This window comes from Lepeophtheirus salmonis, chromosome 10 (assembly GCF_016086655.4).
Source record: "Lepeophtheirus salmonis chromosome 10, UVic_Lsal_1.4, whole genome shotgun sequence".
NCBI classification, from domain to species: Eukaryota; Metazoa; Arthropoda; class Copepoda; order Siphonostomatoida; family Caligidae; genus Lepeophtheirus; species Lepeophtheirus salmonis.
Genome location: NC_052140.2, coordinates 17961709 through 17986372, shown reverse-complemented (window position 1 = coordinate 17986372; position 24664 = coordinate 17961709). Strand labels below are relative to the sequence as shown.

The 24664-nt window shown below is 30.7% G+C and overlaps 1 protein-coding gene and 1 pseudogene across 1 annotated transcript; one reads left to right on the top strand and one right to left on the bottom strand.

Moving 5' to 3' along the window:
- Positions 1–9859: 9859 nt before the first annotated feature.
- On the bottom strand, positions 9860–11946 carry LOC121125299 (zinc metalloproteinase nas-6). The gene is made up of 7 exons (XM_040720465.2): positions 11822–11946; positions 11427–11761; positions 10925–11208; positions 10682–10869; positions 10286–10438; positions 10075–10227; positions 9860–10012 (listed from the first exon to the last, which is right to left on the bottom strand). The coding sequence occupies exons 1-7, from the start codon at positions 11940–11942 to the stop codon at positions 9915–9917; spliced, it is 1332 nt and encodes a 443-aa protein (XP_040576399.2). The 5' UTR covers positions 11943–11946; the 3' UTR covers positions 9860–9914.
- Positions 11947–15926: 3980 nt separating this feature from the next.
- Positions 15927–17164, top strand: LOC139906470 (cytochrome c oxidase subunit 1-like; annotated as a pseudogene).
- Positions 17165–24664: the final 7500 nt, after the last annotated feature.

The window sequence follows — 24664 nt, the reverse complement described above, 5'->3', positions numbered from 1 at the left end:
ATTGTTTCTACATATAATTAAAATCATAATTTGTTCAGCATTTGAGATTGAGTACAAGGTGGCTTTCATTACCAGTGACAATCTGCAACCTTGATGAGGATTTCCTGTCTTATAGGTTGTGTTTAATTAAATATATTTATCGATGTTTAGTCTCTAATCAGTCTGGTGGAAGATCACATTTAAAAACACATCTATGTCTCTAATATTTTCTTGGAAAGTCAAGATCAATAACATATATAAATTAACAAACTTGGTGGTAGAGTGTACATTTACAGTAGCACTTTTGGTTCCTTTGTTTGTCCTTAGAGTACCGATGCCATCTAAATATTACATTGAGGGGCCCTTTCTTCCCGGTCGTGTACTCTAGAGACGTATTTGTATCATGAAGAACGGGAACTGAAAGTGTTTGTATGAAAGTGGGTCATCATATTGTGAGTTTTATATCTACATGAGTATTTTTGTACTTATAATTTAATAATTATTTATACAGCTACAATAGTTGTTGTCCATAATATCATACTTTGTCAGGGTGTTCGCTTTGAATATTTCGGTTAATATCGAGTAATTTACTTCTAATGACAAATACCACTTCTTTTTAAAGATAAGTATATTTTAAATTATATTAGACAAAGGAATCTTAATAAAACTTTTGAAATTCAGCATCATACCTTTAAAATTGAAACTTCTCAATCCATTTATAAATATATAATTTTTATTAAAAATATGTTATTTTCAAATTACAAGGTTACAAAAACGGTCTTTGAAGATTAAACATTTTCAAATATATCTTTTTCATCAATACATAACAGAAAATCAGATTACCGAAAAAGGGTTACACCCTATTACAAACGTTAATATAAAAAATTGAAAAGTGATTTTGTGCTTTTATATTCTAAATTTTGACTTACAATTAGTTGATTACCAATTTGTACTCTGTTAAAAATGCATTGAAAATTGTGATTTTATTCAATTTATATAACTTACATGTACAAAAACTAATCATAAAATTACATTCAATATACACAAAGATATATTATATGTAATACTAAGGGAAGAAATACTAATTGTTAGTAATTTATGCTCTTATCGACACTGTAGCTTCCATTTCCTTTATTCCATCGAAGCTTGTAAGAAATATACTCCCATTCCTACATCAATAACGATATTCTTAGTAAATGGGGCTATGATTAATGCATTTGGAAAATTATCATAATATATTTCGATTTGCTCTTTAAGGAGGTTTCCATTGCAATAGTCATCAATGTTCCATTCTAGGCATGTAAATTTTTGAGTTGGTATAAGTTTGAAATTGACTATGCAGTAATAATTATAGTTATTATTATATAATTAAATTATTTTGTAATAATTTGTAATTTGTAATAAAAAACCAATTTTAATAATAAAATATATTCCAACTTTAAACCTCAAACTACCCTAACCTATTCAATTGTCAAAGTTAGACAACACAACAGAATTGTTGTATTGATCAAACACTACGAAAGATGTTTTTCTTCCATTCGTTAGGATCCTAAATCCACACAGTAACAGGTGACCGGATAATTGCCAAAAATCAACGACTTTGTGCACACATATAAAAACAAAACACAGATTTATTTCGATAATAAAATATAAAGATACAAAACTGCCTAGATATAGTCCACTTTCCTCATAAAGTTTGGAAACCTGAAATTCCATGTTTTCATAAGTATACAGACAGGGTTTGTGAACTATCAGTACTTGTACAACTCCAAGAGAAGAAGATTTGTAGGTAAGTATGTGATAATTCTTTTAGAGGACAAAAATAATTTTCTAAAAATTATCTCCAATTATACCACTTTCTTTGTGGGAAGCCAGTTTTTTATTTTGAGGCTTTAAATTTGAATTTAATATATGCCTTGATGACAACTTCTACTAAATCTTCCCCACATTCAGTTATTTGTTTATGAAATAATAGGAAATGGAAAATACGCCCAAGGAGCGGTTTGTCAAAAACTTGAATGATTTTCAACAGGAAAGTTTATAGAAACTTCATTAAAAGCACCACCTGTATGCTACAATAGTTATATACTGATGTAATTTCTATTTTGTCTTCTATTAAAGAAATTAATTCTTAAAAGTTGAGCTTCAAATCATTTTCTAACTTTTTTACCCACAATTAACATATTGAATTTAAAGACGTAGAACATCATTTATACACTTCAATTCATTATATAAGAAAAATGCCATACAATTTAAGCCTTTCTGAATAATTTGCATAAATTATTTAAGAGCAAGAATACCTTGGCTGAAAACATCTAATAAAAATGTACTTGCACATCCCCTTCAAAAATATTTATATTGGATGTTCCTAATCCTTTATTCTTCAAAAGGTTAACTTTATAAAATAAAGATAATTCAATCTTTTTTCTTTTAAATTAAGAAAAAAGATTGAATTATCAATGCTCATAATAATATTACAAACATAGCTTCGTTATCCCATTATACCCAATTCGGAACACATAGTATCCAATGAATTTTGATTGTTTCTAACAGAAGATATTTCGAAGTCTAAACACATAAGTCTTCATAACTTAATAGGAAAAACAGAAGACATTTCTAAGCATTGATTCCATCCATAAGAAAGACATTTGTAATCAAAACAATTAAATTACCTAACAAGGAGTTTTGTTTCCTAATAGATCTAATTGTCATAGAGAACAGGAACAATAATTTTTGAGATACCCTTTAATTGATTGTCTTTCTTCTACATCCACATCATAAAATGCGACGTCTTCATGATCCGAAGTTCGGTTATACGAGATATTGATAATACATGAAGAACCCATGGGGGAATATATGACAAAAATAAATTATATCAATATAAGGATAACATGGAAAGATTGAAAATATAAGAGGAATCATTATTTTGGGTCAGCCGGTTAAGAACTTAATCTTACCAACATACATTTTTATTTTATTTATAATCAAAATCATGTTGTTAAAATGATTTTAATATTGAATTTTTAGTCTTTTATGTTTGTACAATATTTTTAGTATTTCACTGATATTTATGTGTGCAAAATGGAAAATATAGTAAATAATATAAAAATATTATGACTTAATTATTACAGTTGTTTAACAGTTTATCATGTAATAAATTACGTTTTATTTTTGGAATCTACTTTTTATCCAGTACAATAACTAAATTATAGGATGCCTATTCCTAAAGATGGCCTGGACTCCTTTATTTGCTCTGCAAGACAGCGATCGTTGTGGCAAACCTGGTCATCTGTGATAATCTTCTTATCACCGATAATTTTTACGGTTGAGCCGTGCCCCATGAAGTAGTTGAAGAGCTATTTAGTGAGTAATTTTTCAACATAGAACAAAGTTTATTACTTGAATCAAGATATAAGAGTCTGGACTTTGCATTTGAAAACAAGTTAATCAACTGATTAAAATACTTAACATGTAACATCCTAACAAATCTACAGCACAAATTTTCTTCCATACCCTGTACACCAACAATTTCAACACGACTGAAATATATCTTGATTGTTACGTATAAAACCCTTAGGTTTTTTAAAATATACATGTAATAAGGTTTGTAATAATTGTATCATTGTAACTTAGTCGATTTTGGAAAACATCAATGATGCGAGCGTTTTTTTAAAAAACTGAATAAATTTCATTTAATAAAAGTATAAATATAATTTAAAAACTTTGTTCAAATTAACAAATTAGTAATATTTCCCAAATTTACTAATTTTAGACTGTTTATTTTTACGAAACTGAATCCTTTGTCAATCATAACAGGTCGGGAATACCAAAGTTGGCTCAGACTCATAAGGAGTGTGAATACGAAGATCAACAATAACCCCCGTGACAACATCTGCCAAATGGCCAGGGACCTCAGGGTCCGTGAAATGGCTATCCTGTTTCATCTTTAAGGAGGATATGGGCCTCAAGTCTTGGGCTGTCACAAAAGTTCAGGGCTATAAATAGACAGAAGAGGCTGGAATTATCTAAGATGCTCTTTAATAAATTGAAGAAACGCAATAGGAAAGTTCTCATTGAACTTAAATTGAATATGGGCATCTAAGGACTAATTTCTGTAAATACAAAAGGGGATTAAGATAGAAGATCTAGACATCCAGTAATGAATCACTGGATGTCAATGGATCCTAACATTGTTTGTCTTCATTTATTAAATCAGAGATCTCTTCTGATTGCCATAATAACTGTACAATTTGCATACATAAAATCTTTCATCTTTTTTTTGTGGAAATAGATCAAATAATGGAGTCTTGACTCTTATTTCAAAGAAAATCAAAAATATTTCCTTTGTTAAAGAGATGTCCTACAAAAGCAATTGTCATAAATTTAAAAATTCATTTAATGGGATGAGTTTCAGTCTTATAAATGCCTATGAGCCAAATGAATGATCTATTTCTTTTTTTCAGCAATTTTTAATCATCAAATAAAAGATTAAACAATGTTCCTGCTCATTGGAGATTTAAATGTTGATCTCCATAAATTATTTGATTTAAGCGTCAAAAGTTGCAGATTGTTTTGATTTTTGAACAAAAAAAAATATCATGTGTAAATAATAGGTTTGGGGAAAAGTGTTTGCCTATTTTATGCTTTACTTAAATACTATATAAGAAGTATTTCAATCCTTCAATTATGTATACACTCCCACGTTTACAACGCCGTATTGTATGATCCAATTTAACAAATAATGAACAAGATAATTTAGTTTTAAAAAAGAGCAGGAAATACGAAATTATTTTTTACCCAAAAATATATTTTCTATATGTTAAACAATCTGCCCATAAGTAATTCCTTTTTTCTTTCTTATGATCCGTGGTTCCAAGCTTGTAGGTTCCTACCCCAACTCGTGAACAGAGATGCTGATTTTGGTGGCAAAAAAAGTGCTTATAGAGATCAAAAACGCCCTTTGAAGACTGAAACTTAACAATCATAACTTTTTCATTAACATACAACAGAAGATCTAATTAACAGGCCACCCTAAAAATTAAACAACCTAGTATACATACACGCTAAAATAAAATAAATACTATAAGTTGACTTTTTGTGACCTTTGACTTTCTATCTGACCTTTAAACTGTACTTTATGAACTTCAAAGGTTATATAACTATTGCTTTATTCATAATAAGGTTTTAATAATCCCCATATTCGCGAGTTTTTTCTTATTAATTCGAAAATGGATTGAAAGAATACGCATTCATAAGCTAAAAAACTAATTTTTAGCTACTTAAAAAGAGTGCTTAAAAGTTGCTCTTAGATCCGATAAGTAGGGTCCAAATGGAATTTGATTTTAAGTTTGGTATTTTTTCAATAATTCTAAATTTAAAAACTGGATATTGCTGCTTATTAAAATGACTAAAATAAAGACAAATCCACGATGTAACGAATCTTAGAAATCGTTAAGCTTAAATATTCGAGTACATTTTATGTGTCTAAACTTTTGCATCCAGATACAAAATCAAAATTTGAGATGACTGGAGAGTGATACTGAGAAATCAAAAAGTGGAGTTCCAGAGGCCCACTCCAAGTCCAAAACCACTGATTAAAAAAAAAAAAAAAAAAAGGACCATCAAGTCCAGTTGACGACTCAATGGAAAAGAGATCCAAAGAAAATAGTCTCTTCGAAGATGCATCACAAAGGGACCCTCAACATTATTTGTAAATACAATGTATATTATGTAAGAGTAAAAGAAATAAGATTGTTCTTTTATGCATTCACCTATATATTAAAATGAAGCTTTCCACAAAAAAAATACAAACCAGTATTGTCGACTTCTTTTGTGTCAGAATTTCCAATGAATTAAAATTAAACATGGGCATCAACCGGATAATTTCTCTGAATACCCGAGGGGGTAAAGATAGAAGATCCTGACCTCATCTGTCTTCAAGATATTAAATTGGAGAACTCTTCATCGTGTAATAGTAACTGTCCTATTTGTTTACCAAAAAGGTTTTAGTGTTTTTTTTTACTGGTAATGGTTCGAATATAGGAGTCTTAACTCTGATTACGAGGGAGGAGATTTGAGGTTGTTTCTTTTGAAAAATGATATACAAATAAAAACAAATTTTGTCTTCTAAATGCTAATGGTCCCAGAGAGAAATCCTTTTCCTTCTTTCAGGCTATTATTAATTATACAAGAAAGATATTTTGCCTTTTATTTTGATTGGTGATCTAAACGTTGATCATTTTAAAATTTCTCCCCGATACCCAAATATACCTATTTTGATAAATTTAGTTTGTGAATTTAATCTTGTAGATATCGTCCGTGTGTTGAGTCTGTTAGTTATGTTTTCTTGGAGAAATATACAAGTCAGAACCATCTTAGTTATTATGGAACTTCGCGGAATAAGGAAAAATAACTGTTTTAAAATACTAAACTGGATCCTGGATGAAGATAAATTTAAAATAAAACTAACAGGGAGCTTGGAGAGGATTTTCGATGATTCATTTTTACCAAATCAAGCAGAACACATGCTGAGAATAATTATAAAATTTTTGAGAAAAACAAAAAGAAAGAGAGAAGGATCCAAAATGAAGTTGAAATGATTCTTGTGGAGGGCTCAATTTTCTCACGAACAGTTATGGCAGTCTCCATCCATTATTTTCAGGTTGATGAGGCAAAACGTAGTTGGGAGAGTATTGCCCATTTTAGACTCAAGCAGCTGTCTTTAAAAGATAATTTTCAGGGCAGAGAATAATGAAAATAAAATACATGGGTAAAGTTCTCAAAAATACGAGTGATATTGTGAATTATTTTCATGTTAGATTCCAGAAAATAGTAAGCACAGAATGAAAATGTTTTCCTAAAAGAAAATCAATCTCAAGTATTCCCGAGAATATGATATTTACAAAGGAAAATATCACAAAATGTATTTCATTACATTAAATTTCATATGAAGGAATGTAAAGCATCAGGTCTTGATGGTATTTCGCGTAATTTTTTTTCCCTTTTCCCGGATGAAATTACACCTTATCTACAAAAATTTGGTTACTCCATGGAGAGATTAGGGAAAATGCTAAAAACACAGACAAAGGGAAGGATGACTCTCATTCCAAAAAAAAAAAAAAGGAAAGATTTTCATCACTGGAGGAGGCCAATTACAGTTCTCAGCGATCAAAAATTCAAAGAATTATCCGGAGGACTAACTCGTCAAATGGAACCAATTTGAATAAAAATATGTGAATTGCACAAAAAATCTTTGTAAAACACAGAAAAATATCCGATGTTTCTCGCAATATTCAGGCTGCTATTGAATCTATAGGAAAAATAGATATTGTTGTTGCGATTTTAGCTGTTTATTTTTTGAATGCTTTTGATTCCATTTCTCATCGGCAAATTCTTAGAGTGGTCAGGGTTTTGCTCATAAAGTGGGTTTTTAATCCAGTTCGGGCACTACTATATAATGGCACATCAACCATTTCTATAGATGGAGATGAAAATAATCCAGTTAAATAGAATAAAAGCTGTAGGCAGGGATGCCCTTCCGCTTCATTTCTTTTTATTGATGCAATTGAGGAGCTTGTTGTAGAGATATCAAAAAGTATGGCGGGTTTGGAGTATGTTTTTGATTTTTATCTCATTGACTTATATACAGATGATGTTACCATGACAGTGGATGCAAATTCAGAGGCTCAATTAATAAGGAGGCTGGAAGTACTATTCAATTTATTCGGGAAATTTAGGAAGAGGTACGGTCTGGAGTTGAATTTGAGTAAAAAGGCTATAATGTCTCAAGAGCTCAAAGTTGGTAGCTGCCATATAAAAAGGAAGATACCAAAAAATAAACCTCTGGAGGAGGTTAAATATACAAAAAGAAAATACCTATACAATACTCGTGTTAATCCTGCAGTAATATATAAAGCCACAGCATGTCCTTTATTTGCAAAAAAGGTGATTATCAAGGAAGAGGTATGGCTTGGAAGACTTTTTCTTATAAACTACATCAAGGCCATAAAAAGACTAAAATCTAATCTGGAGGGAAGCACAGCATAGGCATTTTTTTATCTTAACGTGTGTACTACGGTGTACCCCTTTTTTGGTAATCTGATTTTCTGTTATGTATTGATGAAAAAGATATATTTGAAACAGTCAGCTGTTGGCATAGAATAATGTTTACATAGGTTGGAAGTAAACTTGCTCATACATCCAACAATGAGCAAGGAACTCTTGACGAGATCTAGAGATACGGCGACAGTCCACATACAGTGTTGAGAAATTAATATTACGTCTCTCTTCTATCCGTATTCCACATAATATACAAAGTCCGTTCCAATTCAAAGAAGGAATCCGTCGAAACTTCAATCTTTGATTTTAATTGAATAATAAATAATAATTAATATTTTAATTATTTGTCTTTTCTCATCTTTTTTTTTTTTTTTTTCATTTTTAGGAAAGAACGGTTTGAACTTTTAATTTTATCAAAAAATGTCTCCAAATAGTATGTTTAAGGACTTTATATAAAATAATTAAAGATATTACCAAATAGTTCTAAAAGTCAACTCTTTTTCGAAAATATTTTTTTTTTCCTTGAGGGGGTCTTAATCGGGTTCCATTTTTCTTCAATTCTTGTACTGATCAACCACTACAAAAGATGTTTTATTTCGGAAAGGTCTCGAAACTATGTGTCTCTACTATTTGTTAGGAACCAAAATCCTCACAGTAATAGGTGCATGGATAATTTCCAAAAATTAAGGACTTTGTGCACACATTTAAAAACAAAATACACATAAAATATAATTAACTGATATATAATATACAATAGTTCATGTATATCCACATGGACGAGGTCCACATTTTGATCTAGTACCAGTACAATTCTTGATGTAAGTAAATATTTAAATAACTTTTCAAGGTCTTTTGATGAATAAATTGCGAATGCCGACAATTTTTTGCAACGGATCGTAGCAGTAGTAAATACTTGATTCCTTCCAAATGCTTCAAAACCTACGCATTGAGGTTTGAACAATGGAGTCTTGTTTACATTTTTTCTGTTTCTAATTTCTCAAAAACTCCAATACAACGATAAAAATTATTAAAATAAACAATTTACATGTAATACTCATTTTATTATTATCCAAGGCGAAAACGTCACTAGAACAAAATAATTCATCTAGCAAGCAATATGACGATGAATTCGTAGCAGCTGTAGTATTTAAATAATATTTTTTCTAAAATATATATACAAAATTGTCTTCATAATGTTCGGTAACCTTAAATTCCATGTCCAAGATACAGACAGGGTTTGTGAACTATCAGTACGTGTACAACTCCAGGCGAAGAAGATTCGAAGGTGAATATGAGATAGTTCTTTATTCTTTTTAAAGGACAGAAATAATTTTCTAAAAATGTACTCCAATTATACACCTCTGGACACCCACTGTTTTTGGAGGATATAAAATTGAATTTAGTAGATGCATTGGTGACAACTTCTACTAAATCTTCCGCTAATTCAATTATTTGTTCATTATTATAAAATTTGGAAGATATAGTAAATAATACAGAAATATTATGACGTAATTATTATAAATGTTTAACTGTTTATCATGCAATAAATTACGTTGTATTTTCGGAATCTATTGTTTATTCAGTTAGTCAACTGAATTATAAAAGAGATGTTCACTAATATTCCTGATGTATTATTATCATAATTTATTTAAATATTAGTTATACTTTATGTACAAATTGAAACTGATGGAATAAGTTAAAAATAGTTTTTCATATTTAAACAATAAATATATAATTATTTTATTTTGAAATCAATCATCCTTATTTTCAAAACGATTGGATAATTGCATTTTGTTGTTTTGAAACTAAAACAAAATCAGTGTTATGCTTTCATTTAAAATTTATTGTTAAAATGAACTAAAGAATCTAAACTGGAATCAACAAATGTCACAAGTTGCGTTACATCTTTTAAATACGTAACGAAGAGAACAAAACGTCTTCAAGCCTTCACAATCTGGGATTAGGTCAACACAGTCTATGACAGAAGTAAATGGTTAATAAAATATATTAAATATCAAAAAAGTTTAAGCTCATTACTTGTATCAGGCTTTTTAGTTGTTACTTTTTCTGGTGTTGTGGTTTTTCCTTGTTCAGGGCACAACTTACATGATCTTGGACAATTGTCAGTCATAATCTTATCTGAACAAAAAGATAAATATTTACTGCAAGTTGCGTACTTGTCCAAGCAATCTGAAATATAAGACAATTAACATTTTTGATCTTATTGCAAAGTTTAACTAATAATTGCCTGAAGTGGTTGTAATAGCCGTGGTAGAAGTTGTTGTTGTAGTCTTCATGTCTTCTGGACACTTTTTACATGTTTTTGGACAGTTCTCACCAGTATATTCAAAGGAACAATATTTTTTCAATAAGTCACAATATGTCCATTTATCTTCACAATCTGAAACCAGAAATTTACCATTAGATGTTAAATTTATGTACTATAAGCCATAAAGTGCAAGCACCAATGTATTTGTTTATGTGTTATGTAGAGTAACGCTGAATAATTATAAGTTTAAACCCTTGTTGGACTCAGAGTTGAATTCAGGATCAAAATCGACCCCAACTTAAATTATCCGTAATTATCCGGTTCCAAAAAAATATATAAAGCCCATCCCTATCATTCTTATATTTTTATACGTACTATTCTTTGAACCTTTTGTTGTAACCTGTGTCGGGAGAGTTGTAGAAAGAGTTGATTGTTGATCGCATTTATATTTTGCTTTAATTTTTAATGCATCCAATTCTGTCATTCCATTTCTTTGACCAACTTCAATTCCAAGTGGTACAAATCTGAGTACATCCATTGTATTATTATCTGACGTTTGAAAACTATTTTGAAATTATATAAACATAAGAGGAATTGATGTATTATTTAGCTACTCACTCATCTAATCCATAATGCATCACAGATCCATAATCGTAAGCATACCCAAATGTGTCTGTAGTATAACCTGAATAGCAATCATCAAAGGTTGTTGCATTTGACGAGGGTTGGCATTTGGGTGGTATGACAGTGGCATTATCATAAATGTTTTTAAAATAATTATTTAAAGAATGTCTCTTAATCCTATCCCAATGTATTTTGACATAATTATCTCGGTCAGGTCGTGTTTGCTCATGATCATATCCAAGTATATGAAGCATTTCGTGTTGTACAATTCCTGAGACCTAAAGAAAAATAAAACTTTTTATTGTATGGTGGTAACGACGATATAAGATTTATGAATTAAAATGAATAAGAGTGGACACGATCTTTACTCCAGAGTAATATTAAAATAAATAAGATCCTCTATTTATAACTATATTGTTTGTTTTAAGAATAATTATTAGGTTCTAAAAAAAATTTTAGATTATCCAACATAACATTGTCTAATTTTTCTACTTACCATGCAAGAAGAGAATCCATTGCTTCTTTGCAAATTTAATTTATGCTTTCGTCTATATTGATTGTAACCAAGGATAGCAAAACATCCTCTCTCATCGTTCTTAATGTATACATAACTTTTCTCTCCATTTCTAGGAACCCATCGCACACATGTTTTATTTTCTATTTCATCCATAGCAGATTGGATTAAACTCAAATCCGTCTTACTGAATCCTTGAGCTAATGTATAGGGAACTGTATTGTTGGGCCACACCTTTCCTCCTAAAAGATTTCTTGATCCAATTCCCTTGTAGCTATACTTATCATGGATGATTCGACATTGAGCATGGCTCAGTTCTATTTAAAAAAGATATTGATTACTTGATGAAAGTGTTTACTTTCACAAAATGAATCTACCAGAATACGTTCCTTCAAATGTTGTGAAAACAAATAAAACAATGTACTTGTACCACATCTTACAAATTATTGGTAAATTGAAGAGCAAGACACACGTTTTTATACTTAAAATATGGATCATTCGTTTGTATCATATGTTTCACTAAATTGATACTCATATTTGCCATGATATTCATATGTAAATATGTTGTGCTTATAACTATGTGTTGTTGGCTGTGTTTGCAAAAATAATTGTAATGTACTTTATGACTAACTATCTTGTGACATAATTTTCTATATTTTGCTGATATTGTATATTTAGAGATATGTAAAAACATTTTGGTTGCTTCATCAAAAACAATACAAATTCAAAATTGTATCTAGCTATAACAAACTTGCAAGATTTTCTTAAAAAATTGTGTTTAAGTGGAATTAAATTCATCTAATCCTTATAAAATATCCTCCTCTGGTCAAAGTGGATAAGATAAATATATGTTATTACTTGATCTTTCTCCTTCATGGGAACGAAGAATTCACCAATCAATATCTGGAATTTCAGATGGGACCCAATTTAGGGCACATTTTCAAATTTTTAATGACAATATCAAATTTTATTATATTTGCAATGACTGCAAAGTCCGTGGAATATTTTAATCACATCAAGTCAATGAAAAGAAGACATTGTCGGTTTTTTTAAAACGTAATTGTCCTGTGGCTTTAAAGAACTTTTAAGAACTTTAAAGACATCTGTAAAAATTTTTGATGACAAACTGTAATGTTTGTTTTATGAGTTATTGTACTAGGTGCTACGCTACTTTAGTTTGTTCCAAAACAACGGATCAAAAACAATTTATGTTTTTATTTTTGATGACTTGTTATAGGTACTTTGACCTATAAAGCAAATTGAAGGCTTTAGTAAGTAAAATATTTTTTTTTCTAATTGAATTGTTTTACCTAAAAATGATATATATGTATTAATAGTTGTACTTGAGCATTATGTTAATACTCGAAGATAACGTTGCATGACATTTTATTTATTTTCAAAAATTAAAGAATTCATAAAATATTTAGCTACATTAAAAATAAACAGTCTAAAATGAGTAAGTTTGGGAAATAATACTAATTTGTTAATTTGAACAAAGTTTTCAAATTATATTTATACCTTTATTAAATGAAATTTATTCAGTTTTTAAAAAAACGCTCGAATCATTGATGTTTTCCAAAATCGACTAAGTTACAATGATACAATTATTACAAACCTTATTACTTGTACATTTTAAAATACCTAAGGGCTTTATACGTAACAATCAAGATATATTTCAGTCGTGTTGAAATTGTTGGTGTACAGGGTATGGAAGGAAATTTGTCCTGTAGATTTGTTAAGATATTACATGTTAAGTATTTTAATCAGCTGATTAACTTGTTTTCAAATGCAAAGTCCAGACTCTTATATCTCGATTCAAGTAATAAACTTTGTTCTACGTTGAAAAATTACTCACTAAATAGCTCTTCAACTTCTTCATTGGGCACCTCAATCGTAAAAATCATCGGTGATAAGAAGATTATCACAGATGACCAGGTTAACAATGATTGCTGTCTTGCAGAGCAAATAAAGGAGTCCAGGTCATCTTTAGGAATAGGTATCCTATAATTTAGTTATTGTACTGGATAAAATGTAGATTCCAAAAATAAAACGTAATTTATTACATGATAAGCTGTTAAACAAATATAATAATTAATTCATAATATTTTGATATTATTTACTATATTTTCCATTTTGCACACATAAACATCAGTTAAATACTAAAAATATTGTACAAACATAAAAGATTAAAAAATTAAATATTAAAATCATTTTAACAACATGATTTTGATTATAAATAAAATAAAAATGTATGTTGGTAGGATTAAGTTCTTAACTGGCTAACCCAAAATAATTATTCCTCTTATATTTTCAATCTTTCCATGTTATCTTTATATTGATATAATTTATTTTTGTCATAAATTCCCCAATGGGTTCTTCATGTATTGACAATATCTCGTATAACCAAACTTCGGATCATGAAGACGTCGCATTTTATGATGTGGATGTAGAAAAAGACATATAGTTAAAGGGTATCTAGAAAATTATTTGTAATGTATTAGTGTTCTTCCCCTTTGTTCTCTTCTTTTATTTTATTGTATATATATATAATGTAAAGTACAGTCTTGTACCTCCTTTTAAATATAAATAGTCATGTATTTTATTTATGTATTAGAGTAGGTTTTTGTAATAATAATAATATAGATGTTCTTATAAACAAACCTTTGTATTATTCCTCCACGCCTTTCCTTCTCCTCAATTCTCTCGGTAGTCCTGGATCTCTCCTCCTTATAAACAACTGGAAACTCCTCACTTTGTCAAGATGGGATCAGGATCACGTGACCTCCATGCTGTGAGATCGTCGGCGATGCTAGCCCTGATGGAATTGGATAGCCCTTTTTCGTTGACAGAGAGAACGCTTGTTTGTCTAGGGAAGGCGGAGCAATACAGGCTGTGCCTCAGTTTGGACCTCATGGAGGATATGTTTAGTTTTACAAAAGGGCGGGAAATACAAAATTACTTTTTTCCAAACAAATATCCCTTTTACATGCTTAACAATCTGCCAATATGTGATTCTTTTTTCTTTGTTAAGTTCAGTGGTTCCAAGCCGCTGGGTTCCTACTCCAACTCGTGAGCACAGATGTCAGGTATTTATAGAGCAAAAATGATGGCGTCAAAACATATATTTTATTTTGGTTGCCAATACCAACACCAAAATTGGCATTTCATTCCATTTGGAGCTCAGTACAGTGATTCTAATCGTTTGAGTATCCCAAGTATTACCCTGAGATACAATTTGTTTTTTTTCAAAATGAAAAATAAGGATTATATTCTTATGTATAACTTAGAAAGAGGAACTTTAAAGAAATTTTAGGAATTCAACAACATAACTAATGGGATAAAATTCTCAGGTTTTGCTAATAGTCAGGGGGAGTAGGCGATTAAGCCCCTTATACAGCAAAAAATAAGCCTATCCCCAAAAGTGTCTTTGAAGGTATAGTGAGGATCAAAGGGGATCTTATAATGGTTTTCCTGGCATCCCTAGAGGGTTTGAGTATCATATGTAGTGAAGGAAAATTGTATGAGCTATAACTCGAACTGTAGATAAAAGGGGAATTACCTAGTCCAAGGGGAAGAATCGACTTAAAGTAGCTTTATCCACCTTAAACCCTCCTCATAGCCAAACTACAATTTCATCCCCAATGCCGGGGATAACTGCAAAAAGGTTAGTAATTACTGGGGCGGCCCGGAAAGGATATTTGGGCCAAGGAGAGGACGTAACCTAAAAAATACCTCCCCGGAATATTGCATAGGTAGGAAGATTCCGGTTGAGACTAGAGTAACAAGGCATATTCCTAGCAAAGAGCCAAAGTTTCATCCTGACGTGATATTAGCTGGAGTGGGGAGAGAGGGTTATAGATGGAAATGTGCTTATAAGAATCCATTAGTATTAGATTTCTGGTATAATAAGTGCGTTAATTTTAGAAATTAAGTATAAGGAACTCTTGTAAGCTATTAAAAATTAAATGTATATGGCATTTATTAAATGTGAGCAGGCTTATAGCTAGTGTGGGTATGTTATTTGCCAGGTGCACAGTCTTTAAGGAGTTTGAGGGCTACAACTACAAAATATTAAGTTTAAGCTAGGTTAACTAATCTGTAGACACATACTACTTATGTTCTTGCTAATTTGCTCAGATTAGGGTTGACATCACCAAAGTAGGGGATACTTGATTGCTTCAAGATATTAAATACCAGAGTTAAGTTCAAGTAGAGTACAGCATAGCTCAATACTTATGTTGCAGCGAATTTGCTCAATTTAGGGTCGACACCCAAAAGTAGGGTATCACTAAGGCCTAAGGTACCAACTGTTGATTATTTTTTTTTTAAAATCAATGGTATTACAAATGAATGATATGTTTTCTGAGGGAGTAACTCTTACAGTATAGGGCAACAAAAAGTAAGTGCCGCGGGGTGAGGGCAACCAGGTTTCGGAAATCTCTGATTTTGGTAAAATTAACATTACTGAGGGTTGGGTTCTGAATGGGTCACACATCAGAGGTAGAGGATTATTCTGGAAGTCTACAATTAGTTGGATTGGGCAAGGCGTCAACCCGGTATAAGTGAGTTTGGGAGATGATACCCCAAATGGCCCCGTGGTTCATTAAAGCCATCAAAGAGAAATCCTATTTACTTAAATAAATTGTATTAGCTGATGGGCTGTATCTAGAGGCTGTCTCAGCCTGGGGCGTACTTGGGGGACTCTCAAATTTATAATGTTATTATGACCGCTCATGCTTTTATCATAATTGTTATACCTGTAGGGGGTTGGTTATGGGGGTTCCTGAGGCTTTTCCTCGTCTAACAGAAGATTTTGGTTATTGATGACTTCCTTGAGTTTACTATTAACTAGGGCATCAGTAGAAGGTGGGGCAGGTTGAACAGTTTAATCTTCAGGATTTCGCGATTTTCCCTCCACTTAGCTGGAGTGTCCTCATTATTAGACTTTATTAGTACTTGATGCATAGGTCTTTTTGTAGGGTAGATACCTATATTTCCATGGTCTGTCTTAATTACTGCTGTATTAATATTACTATCCTTGCCCGTACTGGCTGGAGCTATTACTATACTTTTAACTGATAGAAACTTCAACACAACCTTCTTTAACCCTAGAGCCAATACCAGCATTTATTATGATTTTTGGGGCACCCGGAAGTGTATATTTTAATTTTACCTGGGTTTGGGTTAATCTTCCAGATTATTACTTAAGAAACGGGTAAAGACGAGGCTTTTGGCTATCTGTGTATAATTTATGCAATAATTGCAATTGGGGTGTTAGGATTCATTGTTTGAGCCAATCACATATTTACTGGGTGTAAAGAATCTGATACTCTGGCCTATTTTACGGTGGCCACTATAGTAATTGATATTCCCTCTATTTATTGAGTAGTGGGGTTTTTTTTATTTACTGTGGGTGGGTTAACGGGTATTGTATTAGCTAATTCTGCTTTAAATATATCTTTACACGAGACTTACTACGTAGTTGCTCATTTTCATTATGTGCTCAGAATTAGAAGAGTGTTTGCTTTAATAGCGGGATTTACTCACTGGTATCCTGTACTGACAGGCCTTACTATACACTGACAATGAGAAAGGCTCCGTTCATCTTAATATTTATTGGTGTAAATCTAACTTTTTCCCTATACGTTTTCTGGGGCTGGCTGGCTGGTACACCCCGTCGATATAGGGACGTTTGTTTATTTGTGCTGGCTGGCTTTTAGTTCCTACCTGACTTTATTTTCTGTTGTGGTATTTGTAGGGATAGGGACTTTTACCCATATTGCCGTATTTAATAGGGACAGATCCATCAAGTTTAAGCACATCTCCCATAACCATTCTTACAATACTTGCCCCCAGTTAGCCTCGGTCTTATAGTTAAATTTAAAAAAATCTTTAATATTAGTTATTTTCCTTTCGTACTAATAAGTAAAGAAAAGCACTGAGATAGAAACCAATCTGACTTACGTCGATCTTAACTCAAATCATGTCAGTACAACACGTCGAACAGACTTAAAATAGGACTTTCTGCAGCCCTATATTACTTAATTCAACATCGTTGTCACTAATGCTCATTAAATAGGAGCTCTAAAGGTATTTCGCGCTGTTATCCCTAAGGTACCTATAAACAGCAAAATAATTGGTTTATAATAATTGATAACTCTTTATTACATTAAATGGGCTATCCCACCCAAACATAGCAAAGGTCTTAGGGTCTTATCGTCTTTGGGGTTCTTATTAGCGTTTTTACTAATAGCTAAGGTTCAACTTTACAATTAATAAACTAATTATTGCGCTACTTTAAGGCCATAAAAAGTTATTCATGGGGCAGATTCATAGAATTAAATTCTATTATGTCTTTGTTAAACACTTTGGAAAATCTCAGGTTATTTATTTTTGATTAAATATATTATAAATAAAATTTATTTAGAATAGAGGAGTAAAAGTATATTTACTATTGTAAACAGGTTATAAAGCTTAAAGTTATAATCCCAAATAAAAAGAGAAGCTTCTACATTCTACATATATTATCGTCCCTGAAATATTTAAAAAAAAGTTACTTACTGGTTGAAACATAGCGTAAGCCAAATATACTAATTTAGAACTCTTTTTTGTTTGTTTATTTTCTTTGGGAACCAGATTTTAAAAAGTACCATATATCGTGTTTATTTTTACTTTGTAGCTTAGTTTTCTATTTAGGTTTGGAGAGAAAATAGATAATTTTAATAGGGAGGATTCTTATTAACATTTATTGTTTACCCATAATGCAAAAGGTAAGAGTCCTTATAGTATATAAGGTAATTATTAATAGAGGAGGGATTGCATAACTATTCTATTAAAATAGCCCCTATATATCGGGCATTCTATATTTTGAAAGGGGTGACCCATATTAAGCGCTTAAAGTTAGTGCACTTTCTCTGCCACTTCAAAAATAATTTATTAAATAGGAGTTTAGGTGTAATTAATTACAAATCCCGATTGAGAATAATAACCTATGCAAAATTATAATCTAAATGTAATGAGAGTGTATTCGCAGTATATAAACTTACTAAATAAAAAGAGAAGTAGAGATTTTAAAGTTCTGAATAAGTGCCAGCAATTGCGGTTATACTTTTAGAAGGATAGGTATTTGAACTTCAAAAACTAATATTTCATAAGGTCAAATTAAAAAAATATTAGTTAATTTAGATGGAAGTGACTAAGTGAATCGGATTAGTCCCCGAGCAATTCAAGTAAGTTTTTTAGTAGTAGTACTGAATAGAAAACTAAAATCAAATGGCAGAATGATCTCTCAAATTAGGGAAATCTGTATTCATAGAATTTACTCTTTACAGTTAATTTTTTTTTAAAGTATGGCTGTCTAATCTTATTTAAAAACTATTTCAGTCAAGTAAAATGTTATATAATTAATATTTATATGCTGCATTATATTATGAAGTAAAGTGTTTAATAGTAAGCTAAAAAGCCCTGAATATCTTAGTAATTTGTTCAAATTGTCTGTCACTCTCAGAAAGTTCTCATTTTTTTGGATGAAAATTTTTCACATTTGACTCAGTCAGCAACTCCCACAGCAGTGACTAATGTTTATGTATAACGTGTAGACATTTTTTTATTTTTTTTTGTGGTGTAACAATAATTTCGATTTATACATCTAAAAAGTGTTTTAAGTGCCAGGAGACCCCATTATCGCCGTTGTTTTGGAATATAAATACTGGTGTTCCACTTTAGTGGATTTAAATCACCTCTTGGGATTGTTCCTTTTTGTTATTCTTCTTCTTCTTCTTCTCTCATTCTCTCTTTATCTAAAGAGATGTATATGAGTAATATACGAGAAAAATTAAACGGAACATTAAACAAATTGCAAAGGATATGCAAATGTTCTGAACATATGTAATTCCTTTCATAATAATACAGCATTCGAGTAAAACTGGGAGATAGTTTTAAAATAAGTCACGTTTGTTCTCTTAATGGAAAATGTAGAAGGAATACCCAATAATAACTGTACCATTTGCTTACATAAAAGATTTCATGTTTTTTTTTTTTTTTTTTTTTGTGGAAATAGATCAAATAATGGAGTCTTGGCCCTTATTTCTAAGGAAATCAAAAATGTTTCCTGTGTTAAAAAGTGTGTTTGTCCTATCAAAGCAATTGTCATAAATTTAAAAATTCATTAAATGGGATGAGTTTCAGTCCAATAAATGCCTATGAGCCGAATGAATGATCCTTTTTTTAAGCAATTTTTAATAATCAAACAAAAGATTCAACATCGTTCTTGCTAATTGGGGATTTAATACTAACCAAACCTTACCGGTCTACAAAATAAAATTCTCAAGTTAAATCTCGTTGAATTGACTAAAACACTGAGTCCAGAAGCAAGTATTCCTTGGAAGAGTGGGAGTCAGTCTTCCAGAATTGATTTCTCATACGTTGACTCATATTGTTAAAAAAGTATTTTATAAACCTTAACCTTTCTTTGATCATAAATGGTTCGCTTGGAATTACCCAGACTTTATAAGACTTTTCAATTAAGAATACCAAAATTCTTGTTAGAAGACGATAAATACAACACGAAATTTAAAAAAGAATTGTAACGAGGTTTTAAAGACTCTTTTTCATCCAACAAAACGGCACAAAGGCTCATAAAAGTAATTTATTCGACGATTTTATGGTATCTTTTGGAATGAAGTAGACAATGTCATACGCCAGTCAAGTAAATAGTAACTTTAACCCCAGAAGCAAATTCTGAGTATCAGCTAATTGCAAGTATAAAATTAAGAACTCTATTTTTATTTTAGGCTCCTAGAAGTCTAAAGAGGATCTTAAAGTTGGAAGCTGTAAAGTTAGAAGAATGGTGGAAACCTTTGGTATAAATGGAATAGCAGTATTATTCATGAAGATAATAGTAACCCAGTTCAGACCTTCCTCAAAAAAAAACCAAATTATTTTCGAAAAAGAAAAAAAGTTGACTTTTATAACACTTTGGTAATATCTTTAACTTTATATAAAGTCCTTAAACAGATTTTATAGAGACTGTGTACTATTTGGAGACATTTTTTAATAAAAGAAGAAGTTCAAGCCGTTTTTTCCTAAAAATGAAAAAAAAAAAAAAAGATGACAAAAGAAATATAATAAAAATATTAATTATTATTTATTATTCAATTAAAATCAAAGATTGAGGAAAAGACGGATTCTTTCTTTGAATTGGAACAGACTTCATATGGTATGTGGATTACAGATAGAGGATATACCTAATATTAATTTCTCAACATTGTATGTGCACAGTCGCCGTATCCCCAGATGGTGTCAACAGTTCCTTACTCACTGTTGGATGAATGAACAAGTCTACTTCCAACCTATGTTGACAGCATTCTATGCCAACTGCTGACTGATGAGATGTCCACCGCCTTAGTACATTGTTCATTAAGTTGTAAAGTACAATTTTCAGATTGTTCAAACTCTTTTATAGGTCCCAGTGCCCACCATAAGTAGGAGAAACAGGTGACAATAATACTTGGAGCTTATAGAAGAGTCAGTATTAAATTAGAATTATTGTGCTGAGTTGGTCATTATTTTGTAAGAATGCCTGCTTGCTTTTCGTTCGGTTGCAAATCACTTGAATTACAGGACTGATCCCAGGCCCGGACATATCGTTTTCCAATGGAGCAAAAATGACATCAACTATGAGAATTATCCACGAAGGAAGTGTCTTTTACCTGGAGCCATACCATACAATTTATATTTTCAAAGGTGTCAAGACCAAGGACCACAACCAATTCCGTGAAGTCGAGAGAGCTGAGGAGTACCTAATGGACGAGATTCAACAGCCCAGACTTCCCCAGGTAGTCAAACAGAAGACTCCATAGTATACCTCTAGTATGCAAAATGGCCTTGATGAAGGTACTCGAATTGTTTAATTTGTGTTACGTTCCATATTAAATTCTCAGTTACTTTCGCTTACAGGTGAAAGTTCAAGGATCCAATCCATTGTTGGATAGACTATTGACAAAAAGGTTTTCCTAGTAACACATGTTTTACGCTGACAGGAATTAAGACAAGGAGGAAACAAGTAGTGGCATTTCACGTATCTCTAAATTCGTTTGACCCTAAGAAGATTGTTTCTACATATAATTAAAATCATAATTTGTTCAGCATTTGAGATCGAGTACAAGGTGGCTTTCATTACCAGTGACAATCTGCAACCTTGATGAGGATTTCCTGTCTTATAGGTTGTGTTTAATTAAATATATTTATCGATGTTTAGTCTCTAATCAGTCTGGTGGGAGATCACATTTAAAAACACATTTATGTCTCTAATATTTTCTTGGAAAGTCAAGATCAATAACATATATAAATTAACAAACTTGGTGGTAGAGTGTACATTTACAGTAGCACTTTTGGTTCCTTTGTTTGTCCTTAGAGTACCGATGCCATCTAAATATTACATTGAGGGGCCCTTTCTTCCCGGTCGTGTACTCTAGAGACGTATTTGTATCATGAAGAACGGGAACTGTAGGTGTTTGTATGAGAGTGGGGTCATCATATTGTGAGTTTTATATATACATGAGTATTTTTTGTACTTATAATCTAATAATTATTTATACAGCTACACTAGTTGTTGTCCATAATATCATACTTTGTCAGGGTGTTCGCTTTGAATATTTCGGTTAATATCGAGTAATTTACTTCTAATGACAAATACCACTTCTTTTTAAAGATAAGTATATTTTAAATTATATTATACAAAGGAATCTTAATAAAACTTTTGAAATTCAGCATTATAGCTTTAAAATTGAAACTTCTCAATCCATTTATAAATATATAATTTTTATTAAAAATATGTTATTTTCAAATGAAGAGGTTACAAAAACGGTTTTTGAAGACTAAACATTTTCAAATATATCTTTTTCATCAATACATAACAGAAAATCAGATTACCGAAAAAGGGTTACACCCTATTACAAACGTTAATATAAAAAATTGAAAAGTGATTTTGTGCTTTTATATTCTAAATTTTGACTTACAATTAGTTGATTACCAATTTGTACTCTGTTAAAAATGCATTGAAAATTGTGATTTTATTCAATTTATATAACTTACATGTACAAAAACTAATCATAAAATTACATGCAATATACACAAAGATATATTATATGTAATACTAAGAGAAGAAATACTAATTGTTAGTAATTTATGCTCTTATCGACACTGTAGCTTCCATTTCCTTTATTCCATCGAAGCTTGTAAGAAAATATACTCCCATTCCTACATCAATAACGATATTCTTAGTAAATGGGGCTATGATTAATGCATTTGGAAAATTATCATAATATATTTCGATTTGCTCTTTAAGGAGGTTTCCATTGCAATAGTCATCAATGTTCCATTCTAGGCATGTAAATTTTTGAGTTGGTATAAGTTTGAAATTGACTATGCAGTAATAATTATAGTTATTATTATATAATTAAATTATTTTGTAATAATTTGTAATTTGTAATAAAAACCAATTTTAATAATAAAATATATTCCAACTTTAAACCTCAAACTACCCTAACCTATTCAATTGTCAAAGTTAGACAACACAACAGAATTGTTGTATTGATCAAACACTACGAAAGATGTTTTTCTTCCATTCGTTAGGATCCTAAATCCACACAGTAACAGGTGACCGGATAATTGCCAAAAATCAACGACTTTGTGCACACATATAAAAACAAAACACACATTTATTTAAATAATAAAATATAAAGATACAAAACTGCCTAGATATAGTCCGCTTTCCTCATAAAGTTTGGAAACCTGAAATTCCATGTTTTCATAAGTATACAGACAGGGTTTGTGAACTATCAGTACTTGTACAACTCCAAGAGAAGAAGATTTGTAGGTAAGTATGTGATAATTCTTTTAGAGGACAAAAATAATTTTCTACAAATTTTCTCCAATTATACCACTTTCTTTGTGGGAAGCCAGTTTTTTATTTTGAGGCTTTAAATTTGAATTTAATATATGCCTTGATGACAACTTCTACTAAATCTTCCCCACATTCAGTTATTTGTTTATGAAATAATAGGAAATGGAAAATACGCCCAAGGAGCTGTTTGTCAAAAACTTGAATGATTTTCAACAGGAAAGTTTATAGAAACTTCATTAAAAGCACCACCTGTATGCTACAATAGTTATATACTGATGTAATTTCTATTTTGTCTTCTATTAAAGAAATTAATTCTTAAAAGTTGAGCTTCAAATCATTTTCTAACTTTTTTACCCACAATTAACATATTGAATTTAAAGACGTAGAACATCATTTATACACTTCAATTCATTATATAAGAAAAAGACCATAAAATTTAAGCCTTTCTGAATAATTTGCATAAATTATTTTATAGCAAGAATACCTTGGCTGAAAACATCTAATAAAAATGTACTTGCACATCCCCTTCAAAAATATTTATATTGGATGCTCCTAATCCTTTATTCTTCAAAAGGTTAACTTTATAAAAATAAAGATAATTCAATCTTTTTCCTTTTTAAATTAAGAAAAATACCCAATTTGATTGAATCGAAAGTTAATTAGCATGATTTATTTTCTATGTGATATAATTTTTCCGTGAATTGACAGAGAGAAAAATGAAGGAAAATATTAAAATAATTATAAAAAAGTATAGATGGATAATTCATTTTGTGAAACTACTTTTAACAGACTTTGTTCCATTCTGTCATTTTTACTATCTGCCCAATTTTGACAATTTTATAACTAATTGAAAAACCACGTGTAAATAGGGAGCCTTTCTTAAAGATTTAATAAACTCACGAGGTCAGTCTATAATGAATAACACATTGATACTCCTAAGCTAATCGTTATCTTAGCATATACTGAATGATAATCATCAAAATATTCAGCCGTGGACCATTGTTCGGATATCGGCAGTTTGATTGAAGTGTTGGCATCAATCATTCTAAAAAAATTGGAAATACATTTCTTTTACTTCTGTTCCAGTGTACATTGACTTCATCATCTCTATCAGACCGTTTTTGTTGATGATTAATTCCCATTATATGAAACATTTCATGAATGATTGTACTTTTGATCTAAAAAGTATACAAAATGTATTATTCATAATAACATGCTTATTTATATATGTTTTTATATATGTAACTTCTCTAAACAAATAAAGTATTTATCTGAAAAAAAAGATAAAGTAAGACGTGCAGGCCCCCATTTCATA

Excerpts from the sequence above, each read along its gene's own strand:
- LOC121125299 (XM_040720465.2), bottom strand. The coding sequence starts at position 11,942 with ATGATCCATATTTTAAGTATAAAAACGTGTGTCTTGCTCTTCAATTTA. Across the intron at positions 10,870-10,924 it reads ATGCATTATGGATTAGATGA|TTTTCAAACGTCAGATAATA; the intron begins GTGAGTAGCTAA and ends ATTTCAAAATAG. Across the intron at positions 10,228-10,285 it reads GGCTATTACAACCACTTCAG|ATTGCTTGGACAAGTACGCA; the intron begins GCAATTATTAGT and ends CTTATATTTCAG.